Source organism: Dermacentor albipictus, chromosome 8 (genome assembly GCF_038994185.2).
Source record: "Dermacentor albipictus isolate Rhodes 1998 colony chromosome 8, USDA_Dalb.pri_finalv2, whole genome shotgun sequence".
NCBI classification, from domain to species: Eukaryota; Metazoa; Arthropoda; class Arachnida; order Ixodida; family Ixodidae; genus Dermacentor; species Dermacentor albipictus.
The window spans coordinates 133,045,999-133,072,377 of record NC_091828.1 but is presented as its reverse complement, the minus strand read 5'-3'; the positions used below and the strand labels follow the sequence as shown (position 1 = coordinate 133,072,377).

The window sequence follows — 26,379 nt, the reverse complement described above, 5'->3', positions numbered from 1 at the left end:
CGACGACAGCAGTCTTTCAAAGCGGACACCATTAAATATAGCGCCGTCTTTGTTCCCTTTCTTTCTGTACTTTAAAATCTTTCCTTTCCCAGTTTTTGCGCTACAACACCATGTCGTTCACCAACATCGTACCAAGGACGTGTTTGCTTTGCGCTCAACGTCGTCCTCATTTTCTAAAGCATTTCTCGTTGTGGCATGCTGTTCGGAGGCCACACAGGTTCGAAGACCACACAAACTCTGTAACTCAGCAAGCGCCAGAGCGGCGCGGTGGTTAGCGCACTCTATTCACAACGGCACATTGCCGCAGCGGCATCAGTTCGGCGTAACTTTTTAATCGCCTCGTAGTCGCGTTTGCATAAATGCGACAGAATTCCTGTCACGAATTTCAGCGCTCCAGAAATGGATAGAGACACAATTCAAGTACGTTAAAGAAAATTTATCTAAAAAAATGTAACGAAAGAAACAAACAAACAGCAAACTACCGTGACACACTATAAACGCTATACACACACGAGACACTCCAAAAACTAGCTATAGACAGAAAAACAAACAAGCCCTCAACCACATATTGCCCCTCCGCTCGACTAACCAACGCGACGCCACGAGTAAACGAACGTTCTGACCGTCGCCAGTCGTGTCGGACTCCGGCCCACCGTGGCAAAGGACGTTGGCCTGCGTGGTTCCGACGCAGCATGGGCATCGACCTCCGACGAGAGCGATGAGGTTGTGGTCTTTCGCAGAGACCCGGGTGGCACAGGACGCTGTCGGGGCCAGTCGGCCGTTGTGCCGCTGACGTGGCCCGGCGATTGCCTTCGTCGCAGGTGACAGCAACGGGTTACGGCAGCGTGGGGTTGGACCGGGGCCGCGGACCACAGCCATGGCGACGCAGTCGAGGTTCGGGAGCTCGAGTTGTCGCTGGCCTACTCACGAACGTCCCCTCTCCGGTGCGCGATTCCCGAAGCTGCTGCCTCCCGTCTCCAGAGCACAGTTGGAGATGCCACTGTCTTGCTTATCGACCGACCACGCCAGCAATGCCAGCTCATCTCCACCTGCGTCTCTTTTTACAGCGAAGCAGTATACCTTTACCCTCCAAGAAAATTTTCGTGTCGTTGTAAGCAAAAAACTCCCCATACGTGGGCCGATCCCGGAGACAGTGCAATGTCGGGTCGACCCGTGGTGGAGGTGAAGCTGGCGTTAAGCACTCCCCATACGTGGGCCGATCCCGAAGATATGAAATGCCGGGCCGACCGGCGTCTTCCTCTTTTTCACATTGTCGTGCAGGTCTTGCCGGTGACTGATGGCAATGCGACAGTAGCGCATCGCATTTCCTAGCGCATCACGACTAATGCGGTGCGCCAGCGTTTGCGAGCTCGGCCCCGACCGGTGCGACGGTGGCGGCACACGACGGCGCGCGTCGACGCCAAAGCAGCGGCGTCGCGCTGCCCCGCCGCAGTTCGCCGAGCGCAGCAGATCCGCAGCGAATTTTCCGCCATTCCTAATGAGATGCGATCGCCTTCACATGCGCTGTGGATGTTGACTTACGCGCCTCCAATCCACTGCCTGGCGCATTAAATGTGACGCGCTTGGCTGGCGCGTCAGCCCTGATTACATGGATGCGCTGCTCTGTGATGCCAGTTGTCGCATTCGTGTGAACGCGGTTTAGGGCAAGAGTGAGGAGGCTGCCTTACGATGACGACGATACGATAATTGCAGTGGCTTGACAAATATGGCTGCCGTCGTCTGCGTAACGGAAAAGAGGGACGTACGGACGACTGCTGTCATCGTAAAATTATAATTTCATGTACACATTGCATCCTCCGTATAAGTATGTTCTGGCGCTTTTACTTCGGTGTGTAGCTGGGGTTGTAGGTAAGAACATGCACCCAAAAGTTACCATTTTATACACAAGCCGCATGATTGTAAACGAAGTGCTATCGCGCAGGCAAAAGGGCAGACCTTGACACTCCTCGTCTTTATCCCCGCTCAATGAGGCGGAAATTCGGGCTTGTCGCTGATCCATTGTGAGCAGTAAACGGTACAAGAAGTGACAGGACGCGCTTAGGCCTAACTTCGCAACGGTTTATTTAGAAGCTCGTGAGGCGTTCTTATGCTATCCAAAGGGCTCACTACACTTGGCTGTTCCCCACTTTGAATAACAACCTTGGTCCAGTGACTTTTGAAACGGCAACGCTTCTGTTATTCTTGTTTTCCAAATAAAATGATTGGAGCCAGTAAAGCTTTCCCAATTTTTAAATTTTATATGCCTGGATAGTACGTGGCGGCATGGCAGATGGATCTCAGTGACGCCAGGCTTTGCCGCTTGTCTGCAGTAAAAAAATGGCGACCACAATGACGACTCTTTTATTATTTCGCGTGATTTAAAACAGATGCAGTCATCTTTAAAAATGTGTATGGAAATACAGACCGCAATCTGAACTTTTGATTTGACTGAGCCTGATTCCTAACGACATTCTCCTGATTTTCCGAAACAAATATCGGAAAGCCGCCCGACGTTCGCGTTATAGAAGGAAAAAGGGGAGCAGAGCAGCCGAACTTCTGAGTATGGCAAGCTTTCGTCTGGTTATGCTATTAGCCAAACTCGCTTCCTTAATTTTCTGCCAGTCAAATTTGGAAACACTACTGGGTGCAAATGTGGCAGAGCAATAAAAATGGGATCAATTCCAGTATCTTCTCTGACAGTTGGTGCCTTTGAAAACTAATTTTGATGTCGTTCAGTGCTGAATACAAGCGTCCAGCAGTTGTGTTTGCATTGAAATATTTTCGTTACATATGGATTGTTCTTGTCTGTTGATACATGATCTGCACCAGTCTGCTATGACTGCAATCAACAGGGTTAGAAGAACACTTAATAAATAAACAGTTGAAATATTGTACTTGCTTTTCGGCTTTTCTTGGACGAGATTCGCCACCTATTTTTGCTGTTTCTGCACTTGTCTCGAGAGGCGTATTCGTTTGGTGGCGGGATTTTATTGGGCAGCCCTGGTGCAAGACCATGCGGCAAGGATGGCGCTGACAGACTGAATGAAAATAAAGTCCGGGTGGCGTTCGTAACAAGCGAACGACATCTGTGTTCAGGTCTGGCGCGAGGCAGAGCGTGCAGCAGTCGGAGCTCCTAGTTTAGTCGTAGCAGGCGCGCGAGGAATGGTGGAGCGGGCAGCTCTTCGTAGATCTCGGGCAGCCTCCAGGCAGCTTCCGCTGAACGCTATTGAGTGGCGCAAGCTAACAATGTCACACCCTGTTTGTCATGCTGCCGGTGTTGTGGCATGTTACACCACATCACGTCGCACGTATGCGGTGACGATGACTTCGAACTTATCCCGAGCGTTGGCGCTCGCGATAAGTTTAGGCGGTTCGGTTTGTTCCACAGATGATCGAGTTCGATGGCCTAGAATAAAAAATTAATTCTACTGTAATTTTGGCAGGTTTCGAAGCACGAGCGTTAGCAATTGCTTTAGCTGAAGATTGCAGAAGGCAATAAAAGTTTCGCTGCATTCGAGGAAACACGTTGAACGATGTGAAAAGCGTGACCAGTGCCTCCATAAATAATGAAAGAGAAGGATCTGTAAAATATGGCATCAATACACAGGTATATATATAGAGACGAAGTAATGTGAACATCGCTAAGGAAGGAACTTGGGTGTCTATATATACAAAAAAAAAGGGTGGGGGGTGTGCAGCATATACAATGAGGAAGATAAGGACGCAAATATATATAGAGTAGGAGAGGTACGCGAACATCGGCAATGTGAAAAACCTGGCTGTCTGTGAATGCAGGGCCCAGAACGCGGCCGAACGCCCGCTAAAAAAAAAAGCACACAGAAAGATTAAAGGCGCGAGATAAAGGGCCACCGATAGAGTGGGTGGGTTGGGCGCCCACGAGGCACGTCTCTGCGCCGAGCCTGGAGTCACGTACCGGCGTTTTCTCCCCGCGGTGTCGCTGATGCGCCGACGATGTTTTGAGAGAGTCCTTCGTTCCTCGTAGGGATGGAACGAAAGGAGGCAGGGAGGTCGAACGGCGTGTTTGGAGTGCGCTTGTGCGTGAGCTCCTTTCGCGTATAAGAGCGATGCGATCCGGCTACGTGATGCATAAGTAAACCGCCCAACCCCGTACCCTCCTCTCCAGCGATCGGAGAGTGGAGAAGAAACGTGCCTCACTGCAGAAGCTCGAAATAATAACAAACAGAAGGTAGCGGGGATAAAGCAAATGAGACAACATCGCATCGAGACTTCGGCACGACATCTTCTTCTTTGCTCGTTTGTCTTTGTTTTATCTCCCTATTTCGTTTCTTGGTTTCACACTTTTATTCGTGTTTTCCTTGCGGAACTGTTCTGCAGGTGACGCAGCAGAGTGCGATCAGTATAGGAAGCAGGGTTCGGGACGGTCGCCCCACAAATGAGCCATCGTCGAAGTGGACTTCCCCGCGACGCTGTGACGTTTTTTCTCAGAACAGATTTTCGCCCAGCAGTTGCGATTCCAACATCGCTTTGAGCCATAGACATCGCTTCGCTATCATCGTGGAGAAGGTCGTTTGTTTGGCGAGAAAGGGGCGTGATGTTGCTCTAATGCTCTAGACGAACGTGACAGTCGAGTTAGAGCAGCGGGAAATTGGAGAACACGTGACACATAAGTGGGAGGCACAGGTCCTCGGAAGGTAAAGTTTTGGCTCAGATTTAGGAACTGGGTACACATCGCATGTATACACGGAGCTTGAAAGTGTGAGCTATTTGTATTTTCCGATTGGTGTGGCACAAGAATGCCATTGGCGTTCACCGAAGGAAATTCGTGGATCAAGCTGCTGATGTTCTGCTAATTTCAAGCTTCTCTTTTTCGTAGTACTTTCAGATTTCAGCCTGCTATCGATGAGCTACCGGATATGTGGTGTTGGTGACACAGCGTTGAAAAAATAGGAATAATTTCTGTTCATTATAACGGGGCGTGAATTGCTGTGCCTCGCCAGGTTTGCAGCTATTTACTATATTCACTTTGCGATAGCCAGATGGCACTACGACGCTTTCTTTTATCACCCCAGCGTCGTCGGTACTAGCTGTAAGGACTAAGAGAATGAAATGACACGCATCAAAGACCAGAGACATCTGCATGACCACTCGCTTTGATTTACTTCTCTAGATTGTTTTAGTGGGTCCCATTATCGCTTTAAGACATTAGGTTCTCTAGTTTCGATTAAATCATCGTATGATAGAGCGTATGAGCGCGACTGAACGAGGATGTAGCAAGGAACAGACACACAGAGACTTGTTAGACCCTGTGTGTTAGACTCCCTGCTACGTCCTCGTTCGGTCGTGCTTATACACTTTATCATGTATTCTAACAAACCAGCCCGCCAACGTGTTTTAACCAAGTTCATGGTATGACTTGTATTCTCACCATATTTTTTTATACATGTCGGGCGCTATCCATGGTTTTCTAATTTTTGTGCTAGTGTTCAGTTTATTAATTCTTTAGTGTAGTGGAGGGGGGTGGGATGAAACCTATATAATTGTGTCTTCAGGTTCATGAAAATGTTGCGAGCTTCGTCAGCGTTCGTAATCCGATGAATGGGCGAATGCTTGACAGGTGACAAAAGAAAAAAAAGTCAGTTTCGCCATGCGGGCGAAGCTATGAATGCGATGGCAGCATGTTGGAATATTACATGAAGCATACGTGTAGTGGCAGTATGGATAGAAGTACACGTAAGCTAAGTAAAATCGAGATGTTGTGCTAGGGGCGATTTAATCATGCCATCGGACAGTTTCATCTATATTTATTAATAAGAGCGAGCGAGTTTACCGCCACTACTGGTTATATTTCAAGCCTCTTTCGTGGGCCGATCCCGGAGGTGGTGCAGAGCCGCACCAGTGAAATGACATCATTTCTAGGTTTCAGCTCAGTTATCGTTGCCCACTTTTAATAATAAAGTCTGAGAAGATTTAAGATGAAAGGCATGTGCTGTCGGTATCTTGTTTCATGATATTTGTTTATGACCTGCCATTCTCAAACATTTGAGGAATAATGTTGACAAGAATGTAAGGCCTGGAATGAGCAACTTTAGTGACTCAATGGTATGGCAATATAACCAGCCTATGCCGCATGTAATATAGCAGGGCCTGGCATTTAGCATACGTATACCTAAACATATACAGAACTTCACGGTGAAGTTGATGGTGTCGACAACAAAAATTGCTTGGAGTATCCCTGTAATTGCTAATGCAATAAAAAAGTACTGTGTTTATGTATGCATCTTATGCTTCTGGCACGCCCCAAACACATTTGTACGAGGGGACTGCAACGGCGTTCACACGGGGTGACACCCGACAAAGAGGTCGCTCCTTTTCGGCTCCTTGCGGAAAGGGAGAACATCTTTATGGGCATAAAGGACTAATCTCGTGCGCAGCTCTTCTACAACACAAAACTTGATGAACACAGCGGTGACTTTTTAATAATGTTCGTGCTTGCCAAAAATGATTTTGTAGTTAGCAGTGACGCAATTTGACCATATACACTTTCTCTTTTAAGTCCCACCGGTCTCCATTGAAAGAAGCAAAAGCATTTGCCGCATTACTTACTGCACACAAGTAAAGGGGGCCACGTTGCGTCATCGGCGAGACTCCTGATCACGAGGGGTCCTTCAGCGTAAAGCGTAGGGCTTTAGAGCAAAATCACAGAGCGTTGTCCGTAGTTATCTACACAATCGACTGCAATACATTTGTACCCATGATGTTCAATCTGACAGATGCCCAACCGAATATTTTGCGTCCCAAGGGTCTGTATTGGGCCCCCTGCGATATTTTAATGTATGTAAATTATATTGTCGATATTCCTACCACTGGTTAGCTATAATGTATGCTGATGTCACGAGCGTCTTCCACGGGGCTGACTTGGCGGAGTTCGAAGCGACATCAAGCAAATGGCCTTGGGAACTTAGTTTATGTGTCTCACGTTTAACAAACCGGAAATAAATGTATAGAGGACAATATTTATGTTTTCTTCTAAGTAATAAACATTAGAATATGCGGTAAAACTTCATTACGGCGACTCATTACTTGACCTTGTCGATTATTATCCCTTTTTAGGCGCCTCCTTTCAGTCTAATTTATGCTGATCACGGCACGTAAACAACATTAGAATAAAGCTCGCAAATTCCCTTGGCCTGCTCAACCGTCCACGTGATTTCTTATCAACTAGGATAAAGAAGCAAACCATCCATTCTCATTTGAATTGTTTCGTGTTGGTGTGGGGAACGGGTATTAAAACTGATAAGGATAGTATCGGAATAAGGATAAACTTTCTGCATTACAAAGGAAAGCAATTAGACTACTTAACGCAGATCACCTTGATACGTTGGCCTTTGTGTGAAATCATATAATTCTACATATTTTCTTTATATGTAAAATTAAATTGTCAGTGTGCATATATTGTGAAGTATCGAGACACTGCAGTGCCTTTAATCGGTCGCTGCCGTCGTCGTCGTCGTCGTCGTCGTCGTCGTCGTCGTCGTCGTCGTCGTCGTCGTCGTCATCATCATCATCATCATATTTATGTCCACTGCAGGACGATGGTCTCTACCTGCGATCTCCGATTACCCCTGTCCTGCTCCAACCAATTCCAACTAGTACCCACAATATTCCTAATTTCGTCGCACCACCTAATCTTCTGCCGTCCTCTACTGCGCTTCCCCTTTCTTGGTACCCATTCTGTCACTCTAATGGTCCAACGGTTATCCAATCTGCGCATTACATGACCTGCCCAGCCCCATTTCTTTTCTCTTGATGTCTATTAGAATAATGTCTATACCCGTTTGCTCTCTGATCCAAACCGCTCTCTCTCTGTCACTTAAAGTTATGCCTAGCATTCTTCGTTCTAGGGCTCTTTGCGCGGTTCTTAACTTGTTCTCAAGTTTCTTTGTCAGACAGACTCCAAATCTCTGCCCCATATGTCAGCACCGGTAAAATGCACTGATTGTATACTTTCCTTTTCAATGGTAACGGTAAGCTCCCAGTCAGGAGCTCATAATGTCTGCTGTATGCGATCCAACCCATTTTTATTCATCTGTGAATTTCCTTCTCATTGTCAGGGTTCCCTGTGTTTAGTTGACCTAGGTAAACGTACTCCACGCATATTTGTAGAAAAGCGCAAACAAATTATGGAAGACGAACAATAGACTATCAAAGTATATGCATTTGTGTAATGAGGACCCTGCTCTAGTTCAACTGGCACAAACAAGTGCACCTGCCCCATACCCTCCCTCCCCCCCCCATTTACTATGTTCATTCACTTAGCAATCTTTGAATAATGCAGAAAATATGGTCCAGTTTGGTTATGGCTAAATGTGTGCACTGCTGTCTCTCATATATTTAGAACGTATTGCGACTTTTGCTTAATTTGTTCTTTACGTTATAATTTTCTGTACAATGTGTGGAAACAATTTTTGCTTAAGTGTGTGAAATGTTACTATTAGTACATGGGCATGCTGTAACTGGACACTAGGTATTTTTGACATTTTCGTGTCAGAGCTGCTCTCCATATTTCTAAAAAAACATTTTTTTTTTAAATTTTGTAACATGAACACTGTTGTTGCGCCCCTGCAGCTCGAACAGGAGCTCGTCAGGAGGTTAATCGCCTCTTTTTGTCCTGAAGCGCGGGCAAAGCCTTGTATTGTTAAAAAAGTAATTAAATGAATAAATGAAATTAATAGAAGGGGTTACTTCAAGATACTTTAGTTCGTCCATGTATCAAAGGTTTAAATGTGTCTCTGTAATTGACTGGAAATGAATGCGCTGTTGTTTTATTGTTTCCGAAGCTGTGCTTTTTTTACCCTGAAGTGTATTGGAACACGCAAGTCACAACTATTGCGACCACCCGCCGTGATTGCTTAGTAGCTAGGGTGTTGGGCTGCTAAGCACGAGGTCGCGGGATCGAATCCCGCCACGGCGGCCGCATTTCGATGGGGGCGAAATGCGAAAACAGTGGTGTTGTTAGAGTTAAATGCACGGTAAAGAACCCCAAGCGGTCCAAATTTCCGTAGTCCCCCACTACGGCGTGCCTCATAATCAGATCGTGGTTTCGGCGCGTAAAACCCCATCACTCAATTTAGATTTTCCACGACTGCAGCGAGCGCGGTAATCACTCGTCGAATCTGATCTCGCGGGTGAAGTCCGTGAACCATTTTTTGCGTGTTTCACCGTGTACATTCCAGATTAATCACCGGTGCTCGCGCACATTCCACAAATTACGGCGCGATTCGCGTCGCGTCTGTGGTCTGATTAAACACGACTCTTTCGCCATCGAATCGACGAAAACAATGAATTTTCAGATGCAGTACGTTTGCCTTGCGTTGAGTGTCATTCGCAGGATAGCAGTGATAATCCGCTGAAAAACGTGCACCGGCAAAAAAAAAAAAGGGGGGGGGGGCAAACAATGTACGCGTGTCTATAGTAAAGAGCAGAGGCTAACTGACGACGAGCGCTGCCACACGACAAATCTGCGATGACAGGTTAGGTTAAAGTAAGAGAGCGGCAGGCTCTTCGGAACTATTTGGGAAACAGCGCAGGATTGGAGACGGCGCAGCAGTTCGAATGTGCAACTAAAATATACTGCTTTAATAGAGTATATTGCAGGGCCAGATGCTTTATTCGGGCGAGGAATAATAAGCGCAAGCTTTAGACGCGACAGGGAGACAGACGAGGGAGGGGCGCTAACTCGCAGCCGAACCCTCATGGAGGCCACATGCGTCTATACGTGTGCACACACAATGCAGGTGCCAGACCGCACCGTGCAGAATAGACCAGACATATTGTGTAATCTTGAAAAGCATGCAATGAAAACAAATAATTATCGGTTGTTCTAAAATGAAAGCATTTCTTCCTTGCTGCGACACGGCATCATTCTTGATAGACAGTTCATGTTCCCATGCTTGATCATTGATACAACGACCTATCTGTGCGATGTAGACCTTTCAACATGTAAGCGGAATTTCGTACGCCTCTAACAGCGCGCGTAACATAAGATCTATCATGTTCTTTCACACAATGGGGTTTCCTTGGTAGCCAAGAAATGTGCCGAGCATTTCTCTCATAGCGAGCTTACGTGGCGTAGAGACCGCGATATGTACTCAATATGCTTTTGGCACGTTTTGCTAGCGCCATATGCCGAGACCGCCCCGTAGGAAGGCCACAGACATGGCACGACGTATTGAAGGATAACGAACGTGCGCCGGCATCGACGTTTCCTTTGGCCCGATGTGCCTCGCCAACCTCCGTCCTTGGGGTCCCTGACCGTTGCTAGGAGGGTATGCGCTCTTACGATGACGAAACATGTATGCGATCGAGCCGCGAATGGGAACTTCCTTGTATGTGCGTATATGAACGAGATGTTTGCCCCAATACTCTTATATCAATGAGCTCCGTATTTTCAGTGAGGTTAGAGAGCACTTCACCACTTTTGTCTCTGAGTGGTATACATTGAATACAATACAATACAATACAATACAATACAATACAATACAATACAATACAATACAATACGCAGTTGTAGTCTTCTATGAGAACAACAGCACGGTCACAATCCAATAAGGAGCTAGAGTTTCAAATAAGCCAATTCGTTTTGCGGAATGCTTAAATGCATAATCATTAATAATACGTTATGGTACACTGCGCAACAAAAAAATGGCCACATAACAGCCGCCCCTCAGTGTATACATTGTCAGTGAAGGTGCTATAGGGAAGGGTCTTCCGGAAAAACAAAAAGCAACCTGCCGAAAACCGAGCGCATGCGACACCTGTCCTGTCTGCGCGTCTCACTTCTTTTTGCATAATGAATCCTTACCAACTAGCTCAGCTTTCTGTCGTTCTAAGCATGCGACACACAAGCATTCTGCTCGTCCAAAAGGGGATTTAATGCCCTTGTAGTGTCTTCATCACTTTCGATCTTTGTTCACCTGAAAGGCGACAAAGCCGAGCCGTTTGCTGAATAACAGTCGGCGTAGGTGCAACTGCTTCTGTCAGGACCGGAGCTATCGGACACTAAGGTTCGCAAAAAATAGTTGCAGTGAGAGCGCCATGATGACTACACAGCGTTTCCTGTTGTTGCTCTTTCAGACCACATGTGGAGGGCGTAGGAGATTCCTCTCCTCCATTAACATCAAGTCTCCTATACCTTGACCGTCGCTGCCTCTCCTTACGCTTGGGTGCACGTCGGCGACGCGGTCGCATGGAACCATTCGGCGTGTTGTTCTCCTCACGCGACACAGGGGTTGTCGAGGCACGACGCTTCAGCAAACCGTTGTTGTGGAGAGTGTCAGTCGTTGTGGTAGGGCACCGGTTCCGAAGCTGAGCAGTAGTGGTTCGTGCGACTGGATTGTCTTTGGCATTCTCGCTGTTAACTGCTTCAACGGCTTCTACCTTCTCACTCTCCTTTGCTGCCTCTTACTGGAATGCATCATGTAACCGCACAAAAAGAAGGGACAAAGAAGGAACACACAAGACAGGCGCGGAGTCTTGTGTGTTCCTTCTTTGCCCCTTGTTTTTGTGCGGTTACATGATGCATTCCGATAACGACCACTAACTAGCCCGCTTATCCCTGTTAAATCTGCCTCTTACTTTGGCTCTGACTGTGCCGTTGTGGTCTCCCCGGCAGATGCAGTCCCGCTAACTTCTGCGCCGACCGGGGGGGGGGGGGGTGTATTCTTCGTTGTCAGACGCCCCATTGAATCTAGCACCTCTGTGACATCCATGATGTGCCCCTGCAGTGCTTCAACTGAAAGTCGCGTCCCATGTCGTCATAGCTTGTCGGCATACGTTACTATACAGTCTGCAGCTGTGTGCCCAAAGCGTCTGCAATCGTCGCACCCAGGCCTCCAACAGTGACTGCGAACGTGATTCACTTTGTGGCAGCGCAGACACAGTGGTGGCTCTCCAGGGATGAGTAGGAGAAATTGTATGCCGCAAACTGTCAGTAGATGTCGGATATCGGCGGCACTGACTCCATCAGCAAGTGACAGAACAAAATCTCCATTATATTTGCTAGAAGGAATTTCTGGAAAGTCTTTATAGCTTTTATAAGCTTGAATGTGAAGCTCCTGGAAGGTACGCTGACGACACTGCAGACGTGGAATTCCACTTGCAGAAGTTTGACGCAGAGTGTATAGAGGCGCCCGTGTTCGGTCACATAACCGTGCCTTTCTTTCTGAGAAGCCGACCCGCAAGGCTATGATTGATGAACATTGCTACTCTTCTGCGAAAGTTACGCCGACCTTTATTCAAACGGGGCATTCGGTGCGCTTCAGTGGTGTTTCTGGGGACCAGAAAACCAAGCTTCTACAATACTTTGCGTCTACAACTCCGCCAACTGACGAAGACAATTCAGTCATCAGCGGACCCATTACTGAACAGGCGGTTAACGCTGCTATGGATCAGTTACCCATGAAAAAAACTCGTGGTCCTGATGGCATTTCAGGTGAAAAAAAAAGCCTGTAAGTCTATCCTTACGCTTGTTCTACTGAAGATCTTTTTAATGAATTTGTAATTAGAGGATTTACCTCAGTCTTTCCATAAATCGCACACAGTGTTAATACGTAAACGTACTGTCAAAGAAAGTGTACGTTCTGTGAGAGGGTAGAGACCGATTTATTGTCAAACGTTCACTACAAAATCTTTTCAAAAATTTTGTCAAATTGTTCGCGGGTAGCGATTTCGATTCTCATTGGTCCTCATCAAACATTCTGTATAAAAGGCCGTTCCGTACAAACTAAATACACACGTCGCTTGTACGGTTCTTGAGTACTGTTCGACTTCTTATGAGCAACTTGCAATGCTTCAGATTGACATCGCAAAATTATTTGGCGGGGTCCGGAAGTCCTTTTTATGCTTAAAGGCGCTCTGCTTTCTTATAGTCATTGTAAAACTCGTTTTGCTCTCAATTGTATCCTCTCAAATCGCGTCCACATCTGTTCTTCCGTGAAACAGGTATGTCCGCGCTCCTCTTCGTTTATTACGTGAAACGACTCTGAGCATTTTGGACTGCATCAATGTTCGTGGTTTTCATATTCTGAGTAATGAGGTAAACGTGTTAGCATGCACTGATGATATTGCATTCTTCTACAAGGACAAGGTCAGCATCGCTAAATCATTTTCTATCATAGGGGGGTTTGGTATTGTGTCCGGTGCGCAAATGAATAACTCTAATAACTCCGGGATATGGTTTGGAACTTGGGCCCATTACACCACCACATTATGCTGGCATTGAATCGCCTCCTGTGTCACCTAAATACCTACAAGTTCCATTGCAGACCTACAAGTTAAGTGCACACTACTAGAGAGAGAGCGCGTTACAACCTTCCAGCGCTACACAAAAACTTTGGTCCCGCATCGTCTTTCAATATTTGGAAGAGCAGAAGTCTTAAACATGTTCTCAGCAACCAAAGATTTCTACGTCTTTAAGGTTCTTGCCTACGCAAAGCTTTAAATTTTAACATTTCCACAGAATTTTTCAACTTTTATATGGTCTTCCAGTTTTGAATTCATCAGGCGCGATAACATTTTTCAGCCAGTGAGTGCTGGTTAGGGTTGGAACATTATTAGTATGTGTGATATTTAGTCTCGCGGTTTATTATTTTTTTTTCTTTGGGATAACTCTTATCCTATATTGCGAGCCCTCTTGCAGGTTAACCTGGTTCATGTTCTACCGAAATTCGCGGTGTCTTCGGATTTTCTTTCTAGACTTTGTTTATGGGAGTTCATCCGTGAGCTTTATACTTATGTTGTTTTTCTGACTGTTCGTTTTTCTAAAGATTATTTGCTCACTTTGTCGTGAAAAAATTATTACAGTGATTTAATATCGGTTGTTCGTTCCCGCCGCCGTTTTATTGATGAATATATATCAGATTACCAGGACATGATGTACTTGCAGGAGTGCACAAAATGCCAGTTCCTCCTTCTACAGAACCTTTTTTTTTTAAATTGCACACTGAAACCTTACCAGTTAGAACATGGCCTCGGAAAAAGAACATTTCCTTTCGTCAATTAACTGTCGCTTTTGTAACGTGCCTGAAGCTATTGAACACTGGTTTACTGAATGTAAAAATGCAATTTTGTTCTCAGATGTCCTCCATAAAAATTTGGCGAAATGTTTTATCTAAATTCTTACAGTATCCGATATCTTGCTTCGTGTAATGACGCGTCATTCGATATGTTTTTACTGATAGGCCTGCATAGCCTATGGAAATTGGTGTGCAAGACTGAAAGAAAAAATAAATGCAGAAAAGTGTGGTAATGGTGGTGCGTCGTAGAAACAGCCGGGCTTAGCCTGCGATCAAGGCCTGCGATTGCTCCGCCAGAGCACCTCTTTAGAACCACTGTGGTGAAACACTACATGTTCATCAAACCAGTTTCCCTTAAGAATGCGACAAGGAGACGTGAAGTTTCTCTGCGGGCTATAACTGGTCCTTCAGGGAACACAAGGTGTTGTAGGCATGTATGCGGAAAGTCCTTTTGTTGCAGATGTTTCAGGAGAGCGTCCTTTTCGTCTCGAAATTCAGGGGACGACCACAGAAAGTGTTCAATGTCTCCGGTCTCGTCGCATGTCATACAGTTCGAAGAATTGATGCGCCCCGTCTTAAATATCCATGCTGGTGAACTAGCAGATCGTGTCCTTATTCGATATAGAAGTGAAGCTTCCTCTAGACGAAATTTCTTGGTTACGTATGACATATTTGGTGGAACTCAAAGTGACGCAAAGTGATCTCGAATGTCAGATTTTTTAACTTGGTTACTGTTTGGGCCCTTGACTTTGAGAGGATGATGGAGCGCTGCATATGCAAGAGCATCAGTTTTTTCGTTGCCAGCAATGCCAGTGTGGGAGGGAATCCGCTGAAGGTTTACTGTGTAGCCTTGTTGCCGAATTCTTTCACGAGGGCTAGTGATTTGCGTGGGAACTCGATGGACCGTAGGCCGCGGTAGAGTTGCTTCAACGCGGCGATTGAGTCCGTAAGGAGGACTACATTCTGTGGACGCATTGTCTTTAGTTTGCGCAGAGCAGCAGCTCGCCACGCCTTCCACAACTGTCGACGAAGCTATACAGTCCAGATGGTCAGACCACGCATATATCAGAGATGGAATATAGAATGCAGCTGCGCAGTGGTCTTTGTCTGCTTCGACAGAGCCATCTGTCTATACTTGGAGGTAATTAGGGCAAGTCACGCCCAAATGTTCCAGAACTAGTGACTTGGTTTCCGCAGCTGGAATGCAGCTCTTTGACTGCAGTCGTGGTACACTGAAGTTGCATGTGATATGCTCGAATGTCCAGGTTGGGTTTATCTTTTCCCGCTGTCTCGAGCAGCGTAATCCTAAGACTTAAAACGAGTTCAGTGCTGCATAAAAATGTGAGCGTTACCTGTTACCTACACCTCTTAAGAGGGCCTTGCCGGGCGGATACTCACTCAAACTCAGTAGCTGGGTCATGAGAGTCTGGGAAGCCTGAAGTTAAGGTGAAGATATATATATATATATATATATATATATATATATATATATATATATATATATATATATATATATATATATATATATTTATTTATTTATTTATTTATTTATTTATTTATTTATTTATTTATTTCATACATACTGCTAGCCTCCATTTTGAGGCTGTTGCAGGACATGGGAAAATACATTGCATCAAAATAAGAATGACAAACTTATACACTTGTTAGTATTGTAGTTTACAAGTAGACGTAGTTGAGTAATACAACAAAGGGTGTGACCTTCCTGAGTCAGGCCTTAAAGGTTAATGAACAGAAATACAGAAGCATAAGATAAACAACAAAAAAGTACATCAAAACCAAAAATGCGGGGTCTGCAGGCGATACTGGTAAATCAAGATGCGCATTCATAGACATATTTTTCCAGCATAGGAAGGAAATCGTCAGGTGAGCAAATTATGATATCACTAGGCAATGAATTCCAGTCTCTGATTGTCTGGGGAAAGAAAGAATACCTGAATGTGTCTGTGTGGAACCTGTATTCAATTAAATGTTTATGATGTTTAGTTCTAGTGTTTCGCTGTTCAGTGAAAGATACATATGCACCACTGTTTAATTTGTAGACTCCGTTAAGGAGGTGGAACAGAAACTTGAGACGTAAGTATTTCGCACGCTTGTAAATAGTCGGGAGACAAGCTTTATCAAGGAGTTCTGTCGGAGAATCATTACGGTTGTACCTATTATAAATGAATCTGATGGCTTTTCTCTGTATTGTTTCTAGGCGTTTTATGCACTGTTTGGTATGTGGAGACCAGCAGGTAATACCATATTCTAGTATAGGACGAACGAATGAGGTGTAGGCTAGCATCTTAGTGTCTGGTGAGGCAGATTTTAAAGAGCGTTTAAGCGAACAAAGTGTTGTAAATGCCTTAGAAGATATGTGTGACACATGCTTGTCCCATTTCATATCAGATGATAGGACAATGCCCAAATATTTATAATCATCGATTATCTTTAATTTTTGCTGTTCGATCGTGTAGGTGAATTCTAGTGGGGTTCTTTTTCGGCTTACTCTCATAAAAACAGTCTTGTCTAAATTAATCTTCATTTGCCATGCCCGACACCAATTTGCTACTTGCGCAAGCTCGTGATTTAGTATTACTTGATCATTATGGTTCCTAATCTCCCTATATATAATGCAATCATCTGCAAACATGCGCATCGTTGATTTTATGTTATCTGCCATGTCATTGATGTATAGTAAAAAAAGAATTGGTGCTAAGACTGTTCCTTGTGGTACTCCGGATGACACTTCTACCCAATCAGATTGCTGACTTTCGATTTCTACGTACTGTTGCCGACCTGCAAGATAGGCTTTTATCCAGTTTATTATGCTGCCAGATCCGAGAATGTGTTGTAGTTTGCCCAGGAGTTTAGGATGGGATACCCGGTCGAAGGCCTTCGATAGATCTACGAATATTATGTCAGTCTGCCCGCGGTTATCAATTGTTAGAGCGAGATCATGCACAGTTTGTGTCAGTTGCGTAACAGTAGACAGTCCTTTTCTGAAACCATGTTGGTTGATGCTAAGCAAGTTATTATCTTCCGCAAAGGTTACGATGTGTTTTAGTATGATGTGTTCGAGAATTTTGCAAGATGTGCAGGTTAGCGAAATCGGTCTATAATTTGATGGGCTTGTTGCGTCACCTGATTTGAGAATCGGGACAATCTTTGCTATTTTCCAGTCTTTGGGCACGTCAGACGATTCTAGAGATTTTTTAAAGATAAGTAAGAGGTATTTAGAGACCCATTCTGCGTATCTCTTGAGGAAAGTATTGGGGATCCCATCTTGGCCACAAGATTTTTTAATGTCGATGTTAAGCAGCAGTGAAAGTATACCTGATTCTGTTATCTCTATATCACCAAGTATGTCGCCGGTTCCCCTCGGCTGATGGTTTAAATCTGGTGAAATTCCGTTGTCTTGTGTAAAAACGGATTTAAAAAAGTTATTAAACTGATTTGCTCTTTGGAAAGCATCCTTCTGCGGCAAATTGCTTTGCTTATGCACGTTCGCGTTAAAATATCTCCAAAATTTTTGAGGAGCCGTCTTGATGAAGTTGCTAAGTGTGACGTTCATGTACGTATGTTTTGCTTGCTTTATCACTACTTTCAACTCATGTGCCAATTTTCTAATTTTGTCAGAGAAACAGGGATTTGATGTCTTACCCTTAAGTTTCCTCAGCCTTGACATTTTACGTTTCATATGTATTATATTCCTTGTGATCCAAGGGTTTCTTTTGTGCACTTTCTTTTTTTTCATGGGTACGAAGTTTGATAAACATTCGTGTACATAGGTCTTAAATTTCGCCCATAATTCATCTACTGTCACAGAATTATCTTGGAAAAGACAAGAAAAATTGGGGTAGTGATAATCAAAAAAGTCAAGAATGCCGACATCATCTGCGTTTTTCCAATCATATATTCGTGTGATCAATTTTTCTGAGCGTGCTGGCGACGGTAGTGATAGACAACATTTGGTTGCCTTGTGGTCTGAAATTCCGTCAATTATTTCCCATGATATGTCCTCTACAGGAATGTTTTCACTCACAAAAGTTAGATCAAGAATTGTGCTGCTCGACAAAGTGACACGTGTGGGTTGCTGAATGACTTGCTTTAAACCACTATTGAAGGCCATATCAAGTATCGCCTCAGCGCTGTCCTTATCGATAACACCAGCATCGTACGAATCCCATCTTATACCTGGTAGATTGTAATCCCCCGTAAGGACAACCTTTTTGTCCCCTTGAAGGTGACGCTGCATGTAGTCAGACAAGATATGTAATGGCTCCGGGCCAGAATTCGGTGCTCTGTACATTGTACCAACATAAAGGGAATATACGCCGATCGTGATCCTACAAAACAGTGCTTCTGCGCCGGTAATGTTAGGTAGCGGTGTGGTCTGAATGTCGTCTTTCACTAAAATCGCGACGCCACCGCCACGTGTACATCTATCCTGACGAAGAACTATATAACCTGGGGGAAATATATTGTTGGTCAAGATACATGATGACAGCCAAATTTCACTAATGGTTATGATATCAGGTTCATGTTCAAGAGACAAGGCCTCAAGTTCTACCGTCTTATTAACTATACTCCTGGCGTTGATATTAAGAATAGTTAGTTTTTTCTTAACTTAGCAGGTTGCCGTTCGGCAATTCGAGGAGACACTTTTTTTACTGGTATTTTCTCGCCTAATTCTTCATCCCATGCAAAGAGTTCATCATTTACTTTGATCTTATCGTAAACGAGTCTGACCTTTTCGTGCTTTTCTCTATTAAGTTTGCAACTATCCCAAAGTTTTTTTCTTATATTGCGTACCGCCAGAGAAAAATCTTCGCTGACAGAAATTTTGGAACCCTTCAGTCTAAAACAGTTCTTAAGTATCTTGGCTTTGTCTCTGTAATCGAACAGCTTGAAGATCACGGGGCGCGTTTTGTTAGCCTTCTTCCCTCCCAAGCGGTGAATTCGCTCGAAGCCGGAAAACGTTACACCAAGCACTTCTTTAATTAGTTTAGTGCTAACCTCGTGTTCTAGGATTTCCGATGTTTCATCCTCGAGTTCGCTTAGTCCGTAAATAATTAGGTTCGACCGTCTGCTTCGGTTTTCTAGGTCGTCAATTTGACGCAGAAATGATTTCATGGTCTTTTCCAGTTGCATGCACTTTTCCTCGATGGTTGACATACGACTTTCAAGCTGTCCTAAAAGATCTAGTTTGGAGTGAATACTTGCTAACGACTCACTTGAACCCTTATTTTCGTTTCTGATAGCGGTGATGTCGGCAGCCATTTTTCTAATTTCAGCAGCAAGTTCCTGCATGTTGGGACCAGGGTTGCTCTCTACATCCCCTCCCAGCAACAACAGGTATCTTAAAGACACTATGCAGTTTCGAAGCAAAGAACACATTTGCCTTGGGCACGGCAGCACAAGAAGAATCAAGCAATTACTACGGTAACATTTGCCAAAACGTTTGCTCACCTGGAGCATGAAGACAAAGGGGTTTGTCAGCCACATATTCATTCCGATGCGACCGTGCCCAATGCTGTACTCGTGGAAGCAGCTGCTATTTAAAGCGGTTGATGTCGATAAGGTTGCCGATGTCGCTGCAGCCATGAAGAAGTGGTGATCCAAACGGAACGGAATGGAAGCCTGAGCGTCGTTGCGCAGACGTTGTCGCGCAGCCCAGTTATCGTCCGTGAACGCGTGGTCACTGCTTTGAGGCTCGTCGATGTGGACTGGACGGGAGACGACGAGGGCACTCGGTCCAGCCACCAAGAATACAGGAAGCGCCTGGAGCATGAAGACAAAGGGGTTTGTCAGCCACATATTCATTCCGATGCGACCGTGCCCAATGCTGTACTCGTGGAAGCAGCTGCTATTTAAAGCGGTTGATGTCGATAAGGTTGCCGATGTCGCTGCAGCCATGAAGAAGTGGTGATCCAAACGGAACGGAATGGAAGCCTGAGCGTCGTTGCGCAGACGTTGTCGCGCAGCCCAGTTATCGTCCGTGAACGCGTGGTCACTGCTTTGAGGCTCGTCGATGTGGACTGGACGGGAGACGACGAGGGCACTCGGTCCAGCCACCAAGAATACAGGAAGCGCCTGGAGCATGAAGACAAAGGGGTTTGTCAGCCACATATTCATTCCGATGCGACCGTGCCCAATGCTGTACTCGTGGAAGCAGCTGCTATTTAAAGCGGTTGATGTCGATAAGGTTGCCGATGTCGCTGCAGCCATGAAGAAGTGGTGATCCAAACGGAACGGAATGGAAGCCTGAGCGTCGTTGCGCAGACGTTGTCGCGCAGCCCAGTTATCGTCCGTGAACGCGTGGTCACTGCTTTGAGGCTCGTCGATGTGGACTGGACGGGAGACGACGAGGGCACTCGGTCCAGCCACCAAGAATACAGGAAGCGCCTGGAGCATGAAGACAAAGGGGTTTGTCAGCCACATATTCATTCCGATGCGACCGTGCCCAATATATATATATATATATATATATATATATATATATAATGTAGCTACAGGCGAGACAGGATGCTGGATGCTAGTAGAAGTAATCAGGCTCGTGTACCTCCAGTGCCTATACAATATTGCGGGCAAGTCGGCGAACAACGCGCACGGCCTGTCCCCTCCTGGAGGGCCGCCAGTGGGCTACGCGAAGTCATCTGGGGCAAGCCAGAACGCTAGCAAGAGCTGGGGCGAAAAAGCTTTTTCGCTGCCGCGGATACTATTTCTCGTTAGCGTGAAAGCACTCGTCGACATCAGCGGAACCAGCGGTAAGCCTGTAGAGGCTGTGCAAGTGCCATGGCTCGTGGGGCACGAAATTCGCCTCTCGTTGTCTTCCCTGGCGCAGCGCATGTAGGTGTCGTGTTATACACCCGGTCTCTTCGTTTTATCCTTTTTTGTTTTTATATTTAATTCCTTTTTGTGGGTCGTTTAGTGCACATAAATTTTTTAACGCGTTCAGTGGTGCAGTTATGTGAATGCAGCAACAAAGATGACGCAGCCAGTGGTTTTCTTGTGGTACGACGAGGCTGCTGATTACAGCAGTTCCTGTTCGTTGATTGCGTATCTGTGTATCGTGGGCAGTAGGAAGTTTTCTTTTTCAAAAGCGAATATACATATAGCGAATCAAACTAAGCGAGGATATTCTATAGATTATGGACGCTTCTGCTCTCGCTGTAGGTTTTGTTACGTTTTGTTTTTATCACTTTCGTACTTTTTTACCGCTGAGCTTTCAGAGGGATTAAAATGTTTCATTGGGTAAATGACTTCTTCGTATTAAATTACACCTCATGCGTATATTTGGGTATGGCTCTGGGGTGTCGTAGAATTTATACATAAAAAGATGTCACCGTGGTTGATAGCCTAGCCTAATTTATAATTTTTTTGTCCAAGCTCTTCATCAGGTGCTCTTTGCGAAATTGCGCTGCTTACGCCAGTCGCCGAGGTTTGGAGCTGCAAACACGTCACTGGATTGATTAGAAGCGTCGTCTTCGAGAATTTCATTTCAGTCGAGGTGTAAACGAGCCAATTGCTTGAAGCCCGTCTCCGGCAACGAAGAAAAACTTCCTTGCATTTTCTGTGTTCTCTATCGGTTTTATCAAGTGTAAATTTTGAGTAAAAATGCTAGATTCCACGTATTGTCGTAACGAATTATCTTTTCTACACTTCATTTACTAATACTTAAGGGTGATGAATATTTTTTCGACTTACCTGTCCAATAGAACCATTGCAGGGCTGCGGCATGGGGACAGCCGTATTTGGTAACGAGGGCGCGCATCCAAAAGGCAGCACTGTGCCTGAGAATGACGGTCCCGGAGAGGCCGTACGGTGGCGTAAAGAGTAATAATCTTCGGACACATGAATAAAGACACGCGCATGACAACTGGGTCGACGACATGCGAATTAGCTGAGAGTCTAAACCCGCAATTGCCCCTTGGTTAATAATTTTAAGGCAACTCGGGCTGATACGCCATGCACAAACTTATTCATTAGCAATTCTCCAAATGTCATGTTAAGCAATGTGCCATTTGCTAGGCGCACGGTGCACGTGACTCGTTTCTTTCTTCGTAATGTGGTGGCAGCAACGTAAGACTTCCGTGACCTGGGTTTCGTGACCGCTTTGCGGTGGAGACGCCTGCACTGCGTGCATGTTTTGCCCTTTGGCGGCATTTTGTGAGCCACCTGCGTGCATTGTTCGTATCAACCGCCTTGGCAGAGCACGCCTCAGTCTATTCAATGGCACCAGGAATAACCACGAAGATAGCAGCAAAATTGTTATGCCGTAGCTTGAACGTAGGGCTTGGAGCACGTCAGCACGCGAATACTTTTGAGTGCCATCATCGCAGCTGTGTAGGAATACAACTACATACTTGAGATCTCGTGGATAATAGCATTAATTTCATTTCCTGTTGCAGTGGAACGAAGCAATGTTGAGATGAAAAAGCGGCACGCTTTTCGATGCGCTGGTGCTGTAGTCTCCTTTATCATTACGATGAAAATACATTTTATCCTCAGTGAGTATTTGTAAGCAGTTGCGCCCATTCTCAAGCGTGCACAACTCCGGTGAGGTTACCAGTATTGACGGTCAGTACGGGAAGGCAAGCTGAAACAGGTGAGCTGCTCGCCGCCGTGAATGAGCTACGCCACCGATGCGGTCACAACAATCTATGGCGTTTCTTCAATTGCTTGAAATGAAAATAGTTGTTTACAATATGTAATTACATAGAGGTGACGTCACCCGCGTAATCGTGTAGGAACGCAACCAAAAGTCGCGAGAACAGTGTTCAGCTATGACCTTTGCTTAATTGTACGGCACATACTGATGTCATTTTCGTGACGCAAAGCAATACATATGCAAAAAAAAAAAAACAGATCGTTTCTCTGTACGTTTGCCATCGAGCCCTTCTGGGTGAGCTTATCAATTCAGACTACATAGCCACTGCCATGCAGCAAAGGGTCACAGGTTTTAGGCAGGCACAAACTTTGTGCTTTGGTAAGGAGCCCACCAACGTAATTACAACGAACGACGCTGCTTTTCCTTCAGAGTTTTAACTCCTCACTCTGCAGCCGGCACTAAAATACGCGCCTCTAGCTGTAGATTTTGTGGCTCCGTACAAGGCCGCTAGTGGACGGAGCAGGGCGTGATAGTGGTGGCGTCCTTTTGATTCAAGTGGGGAAAGTGTTCGTGCGTCTATAGAGTACGCATTTAATATGCATCTGTTAAGAACCGCTGCGCGGTGGCTTAGTGGCTGTGATCTTCTGCTGTGGAGTACGAGGTCACGGGTTCGATTACCGTCGCGGTGGCCGCATGCCGGCGGGGACGGAATGCAAAACAAATCCCGGTGGAAGCCATGTCGACAGACACTGTCGAAATTAACGCAATCAGTGTTCAAGCAATGCAGCAACATTGCCTCGACCGAAGAAGCGTCATGCATGAGCCGTGCAGTGCAGCCGGGCTCCCTTCGATGGATATGGACGGATGTTATGAGCGTCCCCTATGGAACGGGGAGGTGGGTTGCGCCACCAAGCCCTTGCTGTTATACTGCCTAATGTCCTACCTAGGTTAAAGAAAAAAAGAACACTATGAACTCCCACAACCAAATTTTCTGATCCCCTATTGCGAACTGTGCTTTTGTACGTCTCTGTTTTTTAAAGTTTCCCTACTTTTCTTCGGCCTATCTTCCAGTCGCCTCTTACTAATCTCTGTTGCGTACATGTTTACTTTTCCCCTGCTATGGCTGAACCGAAGGGCTTCAAGTGGGCCAGTGGTGCCTCAATCGACCGCGGACCTCATCCGCTTCCCTCTGCGCCATCTAGCGGCGCGCTCGCCAAGTTCCCTTTGCGCAGCCTTCGGTACGGCAGCGGTGGGGCGCTTAGAATCTCGCTGCTTGCAGGCCTTCGTGGCGCAGCTTCGGGCTGCTGTACTTGATGAAACCGCGTGACACGGGCATGATTCCGCCCAGCACTGGAAAAATATTAGTTTTTTTTTAAATTGAAGAGCAGCGTAAAGAGGCTAGATAGGCAGACACCAATTGACCGAAGTAGGCTGAGAATGATAATAGCATTATATCACAGGTGTGCCGTGTTTTTCCGGCTCGTCAGAGAAACCCACGGGGTCGAACTTGAGCCTAAACCCCCCCTAAGTTTCTCGATAGCCCGATAGTTAATTTAGGACGTTAAACAGGCACATCACTACTTGTTACTGAGCTTGTTTGTTCGTAATTCCTGCGGCGTAAAAGGCGAGAAAACATGTCGAAACAAGAAAAAGAAAGCGTCTGTCGATCATAGGTAAATTTATTTGAAGAAGACAGGTATGCTGCTCTTCTAGGAATAAAGTTATGTGAGAGATAGCAGTAAAGTTAGGTGTAAACACATGTGGGTCACCAAACGTTCACCGACCGAGCATCTCAAAAGATGGGATGGTGGTATAGTGTCGCAGCAGGCGGGTTTGTCCCGCTGTCTCGAAGGAACGCAACGAACAGGCGTACAACTGTTTTCCTGACCGGGCCCTCATTACGGCTTGGAAGCTTGCATCGGGAAGAAACTTCTTTTGTAGGCTGTGAAGTAACGTCTTTTTTTCTCTACCTAAGGGTGGGTACATCCACATCACCTGTCTCACCATGTAGGACACAAATCGGGGAAGCGGGTGTTCCAGTCTTAAATAACCAAGCATATGCGTGTAGGACGTGGCATAGTTGTAACGCAGTGCAGTTTAGGCTAGTCTTATCGCGAGTCAGTTTTTTGAACGCACAGCGTTGATGTGGAGCTCTGCGGAGCGTTCGTAAATGGTTGCGGATTGCGTCGTTAGTTTAATATAAGTTTTCTTCGGGCTCTGAGTTTCGAAACGTTATGCAACACAGTGATAGAGAAGCAAAGATAGCGACTAGTATCCCCTGCATCGGGGGCACGTTAAATCTCCTCTGGTGGTCAAGATTAATCCGGAGTTCTCCAGTATAACGTACCTCATAATCAAATCGTGGTTTTGACATCTAATACTCCATAATTCAATTAAAGAAAAGATAGTGTTTGACACGAGTACGAGAACAGGTAAACAGTATCATAAAGATCGTGGAGATTCCTGTAAGAGCGAGTTTCTTTAGCCACAAGAAAGAAGAAAAATAGAACAGAAACGCCGACGTAATATGCCACAAAATATTAGCTCATTCATTGGCTTCAACGACATTGTTTGCTATCCACACTATGGTTACATGAAACAGCTTTCTCGAGTATCGCGTAGGCTTTTTTTAAAATTAAATATAATTAAGGAGAGGTTGGTGCCTGCGTGTGGCGCCGGCTACTGCTCCTCTCTTACATGATAGTTATCGTCGGAAAGTTGTCAGCAATCATAAAACTTGACTAATAAACACAAGGACGAACATTCACGTACTAAGTCTCAGTACTGCAATATACATAAATGTTCGCGCAACAGAAGAGTTCACACAGCATAAATATGCACAAAACCAAGATGTTCACACAGGAGATGTGTAGGCTTCTAGTTGAACTCATTTATCGTGACCGGGGAACTGCTTTTTAGCGCACTGCCGGAAAATGCGATACCCAGGTGGCCTTTGCGTAGAGAACTAGCAGGAAGAGAAAAATACAATATTTCCTTTTTTTTGTTCGACGTTTGGTGATGATCACGACGATCACACGGCACGAAGCGATTTACTTTCATGCCGTGCGATTTGCGTAATTCCAGTGACGCAGCCATACTGGCTCATATTTTAATAGCAGTATCCAAAAGCATCTGGCGGCTTTCACATCGTTGCATAGTATTGGGGGGATAGGTTCTAGAGGCTATTGGGGCGAGAGCAGTAGCAGAAAAAAAGACAGAGAGAGATAGAAAATAAGATAATAATGCTGAAAAGGCTGAATGAAACACGAAGAGCTAAGATCTCGGTGAACCCATAGGGAAATCAGCCAGAGTTACCGGTGGGAAAGGAAGGCGGGGGCTAGCAGCGAACGAACAATCTCCGCCGCTTACAGCTTGCGGGCCATGCAAGCGTTCCCCCTAACCCTCGTCTTGTGCTCCAATATCGCCGTCGCCGCCAAAGAAACAAGGCCCGAATGAGGTCGGCACCGTCGAACAGCTACGCTCTGCGCTTTTGAAACTGTGAACCTCGTGTACGAGCGACGAAGATTGGCGATGCTGGTTGTGTGCACACTTTTCGTAAGTTGCCGGGTTGCTCGGCCTTGCACGCTCAGGAATGGCTCCTCGGCGTAAACATGCCGATCCATGGACGAGGGTCGACACGGTGCTTATGCGGTCCTGTCTATGTCCGTTCTTTGCACTGCATGCTGCATTAGGAAGCTAGACTGTTATACA

General features: G+C 45.7%; 2 protein-coding genes across 4 annotated transcripts in view; one reads left to right on the top strand and one right to left on the bottom strand.

Annotated features, from left to right (window-relative positions):
* The window catches only part of Ent3 (equilibrative nucleoside transporter 3), a 369,995-nt gene that overhangs the window by 259,953 nt on the left and 83,663 nt on the right, over positions 1–26,379 (top strand). The gene's annotated exons all lie outside the window — the stretch shown is intronic.
* Positions 3,209–20,516, bottom strand: LOC139049186 (uncharacterized). The gene is made up of 2 exons (XM_070524521.1): positions 19,527–20,516; positions 3,209–3,406 (listed from the first exon to the last, which is right to left on the bottom strand). The coding sequence occupies exons 1-2, from the start codon at positions 20,502–20,504 to the stop codon at positions 3,224–3,226; spliced, it is 1,161 nt and encodes a 386-aa protein (XP_070380622.1). The 5' UTR covers positions 20,505–20,516; the 3' UTR covers positions 3,209–3,223.